Source organism: Hydractinia symbiolongicarpus, chromosome 6 (assembly GCF_029227915.1).
Source record: "Hydractinia symbiolongicarpus strain clone_291-10 chromosome 6, HSymV2.1, whole genome shotgun sequence".
In the NCBI taxonomy this organism is placed as follows: Eukaryota; Metazoa; Cnidaria; class Hydrozoa; order Anthoathecata; family Hydractiniidae; genus Hydractinia; species Hydractinia symbiolongicarpus.
Genome location: NC_079880.1, coordinates 21,909,417 through 21,915,550, shown reverse-complemented (window position 1 = coordinate 21,915,550; position 6,134 = coordinate 21,909,417). Strand labels below are relative to the sequence as shown.

The 6,134-nt window shown below is 38.8% G+C and overlaps 1 protein-coding gene across 1 annotated transcript; it reads right to left on the bottom strand.

Annotated features, from left to right (window-relative positions):
- Window positions 1-608: 608 nt before the first annotated feature.
- Window positions 609-1,094, bottom strand: LOC130648186 (uncharacterized). The gene has a single exon (XM_057454224.1). It carries the CDS (start codon window positions 1,092-1,094, stop codon window positions 609-611), a length of 486 nt encoding a protein of 161 aa, XP_057310207.1.
- Between the last annotated feature and the right edge of the window lie 5,040 nt (window positions 1,095-6,134).

The following is a 6,134-nucleotide window of genomic DNA, read 5'->3' as shown; positions in this document are numbered from 1 at the left end:
CCCTAAAATATAATTGCTTAATAGGACCTTTGACTTAAGGACGACAAGGCTGTTGAAGAAAACCACAATAATGTTTTACCTAAAATATATATATGTAGACAGAAAAAAAAATTATTTTTATATAATTGCAAAGGTTTTTGAGCCGATTTAACCAAAGTGTCTCTTAGGCTTTTGCCCCGTGTGTATGCAGTTAAGGGGCGGGACGGCCAGATCGATTTTAAAGTCTCATTTTTTTCGATAACTGACCAATGTTTGTGAATAATTCTACTTTGCGCCATACCAACAGGGGAAAATGGAGTTATGAGTGGTGTCATTTCTTCTACGTGTGTGTGCATGACGGGTTCGAGGAGTTCATTTCTCAAAAAATTCAGAGCCTTTGAAAATTTATCAATTAAGAGATTTAGGGGGTATCCTCTAGCCAGGAATGTGCGTGCAAGAGTATATAATTCCTTTTCTAAATTTTGGTCATTGGATATGATTGTGCAATATCTCAATGCCTGGGTATATACGATGCTAGCCTTAACATGATGAGGGTGTTCAGAGGAGTAGTGTGAAAGCATCATTCTATCAGTAGGTTTGCGGAATAGGGTTGTTTGTAATTTGCAAGACTAGTCAATATATATGCGTGTGTCAAGAAAGGGAATATCTGATTTTGAATACTCAAAAGTAAATTTTATGGAAGGGTGAATTTTGTTCATGTGTGTGAATAATTGTTTTAATTGTAGTTCAGTTCCCGTAAATATGAAATAAATGTCATCTATAAAGCGTTTCCAGAATTCAATAAAACTGGGAAAATCAGCTATGATTAGGCCTTCAAGTACTGCCACAAATAGATTTGCGTAAGGTGGGGCCATTCTTGTACCCATGGACGTTCCTTTAATTTGGTGATAAAATGATGTCATAAATTTGAAAAAACTGTTTTTAAGAATGAGATGCAGCAGCGTGTGAAAGACATGATTTGGTGGGGTATATTTAGGCATTTCATTTCTAAATTGTTTTATAAAATCGAGTACTGCTTTAATTCCTTCATCATGGGGGATGTTTGTGTATAGAGCCGTAACGTCTGCTGTTACAAGAAAAGCATTTTCGGGCATAGGTGGGAGCTCCCGCAATCCTCTGAGAAAGTGTTTTGGGTCTTTAATGTAGGACGGTAGTTTCGTGACCAAAGGTTGGATGAAATGTGTTACGTATTTTGATAGGTTGTCTGTGGCGCTGTCGCAACCCGAAACAATCGGTCTTAGTGGGATCTCAGGTTTATGTATTTTATGTAGTCTGTATTTTATGTAGTCCGTAAAATAGTGATGTGCGCGGTGGATTAGGGGGAGTTAGAAATCGTCTAGTCGTTTTGTCAATGTATTGTTTAACAACAAGGAAATCGACATAATCTTTTACCTCTTTGCTAATGTCATTGGTTAGGTCATTTGGCATTTGTATGTATGTGTTTCTATCATTAAGGTGCAAGTGGACTTTGTCTATGTATTCGGTAGTGTTAAGAATGCAGATCCCCCCACCTTTGTCTGCTGGTTTTATGGTGATGTTTGGGTTTCTTGCAAGATTGACAAGAGCTCTTCTGTGTTGGTGATTTATATTATGTTTCCCGGGAGTTGGAGAATTAATTAAATTTATGTCGTTTGTGATTTTTTCAAAATATTCGAGCAAGTCCTTGTTATCAGGTGTAGGTGGTTGCCAATTTGTTCGGACGTGGAAGGGGTGAGGCTCAACTTTCGTATTTTCAGGGCCCTCGCTTGCGAAAAATATTTGTCTTTTCATAGTAGTAGTAAAATTTATTAAAGATCCCGTTTCAGATGGGGAGGAGTATTTTGTTGGTGTAGGCACAAAGGAGAGACCCCGAGAGAGGATTTCCGTTTCTTCTGGAGACAATGTGTGTGCGGAGAGATTGGTAATTAGGTTGTTTTCGAATATTCTTTTGTTTTCTTTTAGTATTGCCGACGTTTTCCGGGATAAGTTTTTGTTGCGTTTCTTCCATTCCACGCTATGTGGGAACAGACGTCGGATCGAGGGAAGTTTTATGTTTCGTTTTATAGGTAGGATTTCCAAGTGTTCTGCAATGGAGGGAGTTGTTTGCGTCAACGATGTCATGCTTGCGTAAATTTCTTCCTGGTAATTCTAAAACAAGGGGGGGGGGAGAAATTTAAAAGAACCTTTAGTAACTATGTATTGGTTAACCTTATAGGGGAAGATTTGAAATTAGCGTGGCGCTGAAAGAAAAGCGTGGTGTACAGGTAGTGTGTGTGTATTCAAGGAGGGTGGCCTCCGCTCATGTAATATCATATTTATAGTTTAAAAGTTGCGGAAATAGTGCCTGTAGGTAAATAAGTGTATGTGTTTTTAACTTTCAGCAACACGCTCATTCCAACCCAGTGCAACCCAATTTCTATTTAGGCTAAATTGTGACGAAAAAAGAAATGATACTCTAACTTGCCCCTCCAACCTATGATAGAAGTCACGCGTGCCCCGCGCGCCCCCTCGTTCCCACAAAAAGATAAACCGACAGAACAAACACCCCTGTATTCGCATAGACGGCTCCAGTGCCAAGCGGTGTCCCATTTTTTCAAACTTTAGTCCGTATTGCTATAACTTTCCCCTTTAACCCATAAGTCTAGTCACACGTGCCCCCTGCGCCCCTTCACCCCCCCCCCCCAAAAAAAAAGGATAACGACAGGACAATTAACCCCGCACCCTGATGAACCGCGTCAGTGCCGAACAGCGGTTATACGTCAATGCACCTATACGCGTCCGCAATCCGATACGCGTCTTACCCTCCCATGCAGCCCTTCGCGAGCAATTGTAGTTATGGTAAATCGGCAAAATTAAATAACGCTTATATTAAGTCATAAGCCGCATTTTGCCCCAACAGGTTGTAGCCTAGAAGTCCGTGGTGAAAAAGCTACAACCTTTGCCAGTCTATAACAATTTATCGCGCGTCCCTTTACCATTTATTCCCGCGATGCCCCAGAAACTTGAGGTAAGAAATTTGTGACTACTGCAAGACGGTGGCTTTAATCTTGTCACGCATATCGCTCCGCAGTCTCTTGCCTAGAAGCTTAGATAAAATTGGTAATTATAGCAAGCGATAGTGCAACTAGTGCATGTTGCGAGCGCGCTTGTTCTCAAAATATTTTGTATATGGTTGGGTACAGAGATTGTTCAAATTTGGACTTCGTTGAAATTAAAAAATAGCATATTTTGTTGATTTAAATTTATTTGGAAAAAATAATTTTGTACGGGCTTACCATGGCAGTGGGGAGGTGCATGTGTGTGAGAGATATATCACTAAAAATAGCGATAATCCCTGTATTTTATTGTGCTTTCTGATGCTGTTGAATTGTTTTGTTTTGGTTTTCTTTGATTTTTATGGTGGTCATTGGATTTGGTGTTTTTTCGATTGGAATTGGAGTTGGTGTTTTTGTAGTATAATTTACGTGGTCGGATTTTGAGATTCATGAGTGGTACTGGCCGCTGCGTTTGATTTGGAATTTCTTCTTTTGGGAGGAGTGTAGTTCTTTTAGTTATTGGATTTTTCTTGTTTGTGGTCACAGGTGGAGACAGAGGTGTAGAGGGATACTTACCTGACTTACCTGGAGAGGGTTGGCCGCACGTTACGTTGTCTGGCATGGGTGTAGGTATATGTATGTACTGTAATTGTAATTTAATTTGGTTTAATTTAGATTGTATGTGCGTGATGTTTTCATTGACTTGTTCCAGAAGAATATGGTGAAGGGAGGTGGCTGTATGTTGACATATCTGCTTCCAGTGGGTAGTTCGGTTTTCTGTAAGGGAAATGGTGGGGATGATATTTATGCATGGCCCAAAGTTCTCGATTTCTGTTTTTTTTAATTTTTCTTTTAGGAGCAAGTCCAAGCTTTGTTTTTTTTCTTTTTCGAGGTGTCTTTGGTGCACGAAGGTAGGGGAGTCTTCTGGGGGAGCAAACATGTCAAAGTCTTCTGGAACGCCAGTACTGAGTTGATCGCAGTCCATGATTAAAGACTAAAATTTTAAAGCAAAAAATAGCGAACAACACTTTATCATTAATTTTGTCGGGGTTAAAAAGGGGGGGGAGGGGAGACCAAAAGGGAGGTGCATGTGAAATAGTTTTATAACGATCCCCTGGGTATCCCACTCAAAGAGAGCATTTTGTTTTCAAATATGTCAAAATAATACCATGTGTTTAATTTGTGTTCCAAATTGGTTGTAATCCATCTAATTTGGTGGATGCGTTTTATCGTTTTCATAGCGTTTTTGTTAAAGTGGCTACATAAAATATGTTGTATGCAAATTTGTGGGGGGCAACCATTTCCAAACATAAATAAAATTAATTTAAATGTATCTGAATCGGATAGAGGGAGGTTAGTGAACAATAACTGCATATCTAAAGGCCATGTGTGTATTGGGAAAAAGCTGTCACCATTTATAGACTTATAAATTTCGCCGCGTATTCGTTGGATATTGCTATTGTTAAGATTGCTGAAGAAAATTTCTGTCTTTTTTATATCTCCTTCACCGGCGTATGTTGCGTTCAGCGACATTATCTGCGCAAAAAAAATTTTAATAATAATGCTGAGACGAATAATGGAATGAAACAGAACGGAAGAAAACCGAACGGCTTATGACTTAATATAAGCGTTATTTAATTTTGCCGATTTACCATAACTACAATTGCTCGCAAAGGGCTGCATGGGAGGGTAAGACGCGTATCGGATTGAGGACGCGTATAGGTGCATTGACGTATAACCGCTGTTCGGCACTGACGCGGTTCATCAGGGTGCGGGGTTAATTGTCCTGTCGTTATCCTTTTTTTTTGGGGGGGGGGGGGGGGGGTGAAGGGACGCAGGGGGCACGTGTGACTAGACTTATGGGTTAAAGGGGAAAGTTATAGAAATACGGACTAAAGTTTGAAAAAATGGGACAGTGCTTGGCACTGGAGCCGTCTATGCGAATACAGGGGTGTTTGTTCTGTCGTTTTATCTTTTTGTGGGAACGAGGGGGCGCGGGGGGCACGCGTGACTTCTATCATAGGTTGGAGGGGCAAGTTAGAGTATCATTTCTTTTTTCGTCACAATTTAGCCTAAATAGAAATTGGGTTGCACTGGGTTGGAATGAGCGTGTTGCTGAAAGTTAAAAACACATACACTTATTTACCTACAGGCACTATTTCCGCAACTTTTAAACTATAAATATGAAAAACTTATTTCTTGTGTAAAGTTAAAACAAGACCAGACTTGTGAGATTTAACCTTTTTTAGAAATATTGTCCTCAAAATTTCTAGAATATATTATTTAAAATATAAACATTGTTTAACAATATATATATTCTGAAAAAACAAACACTTTATATCTTCCTCCATTGATCTAAAAGTTTCTGAGCAATGTTATTTATTTTATATTTTTCCCTGTAGGTGTCATTTAACCGCAAGTCATTTATACTTGGCACCTTCAAATTTTTGTCTACTAACTGTTTTTCCCAAGTTTGAATACAAACTTGTGCTTCCTGTTGGGCATCCATAATCAATTTGCGGAAATGAAAAATTAAATCTTTACACCTTTTTCTTGAGTTTTCGTTTTTTGTATTTTTAAATAAGACATTATGTTTATCAAACTCTTGCAATTTTACTGAGTGTCCAATAACATGTGCAATCATCTTACCAACGCTGGACACAAGCAAATCGCTGTTCTGTGTAACAACCATTTTTGTTACTAACTTGGAAGAATGATTTTCCTTTACCTGTATAAATTTTTCAAAATCGACGGCTTTATCATCCATGGCAAGTATTCCAGGTTGTTCCTCTAGTGAAACTTCAGTAACTTCATTGTTATCTTCGCTTCCTGGTAAGTCATCCCTGTTTGTTTCGCACATCTCTACGTTTGCTTCCATATTTGTTTTGTCTTCTACCATTGTTTCCTTATTTATTTTGCATATGGAATCCTGAAATGTTTTGCACTTCAAAAAGTCACCATTGATATCAAATAAATTAATTTGTTCAATTGGTAACTCAATGTTACCTTTCACACATCTTTCCCAGCAAATTTTAATATGCCTTGCTATGGATTGAAGTTTGTCCCTTTTGAAGTGGCTCATTAGCGGTCCTTCATCCCTGACATTATCATCCTCCTCTC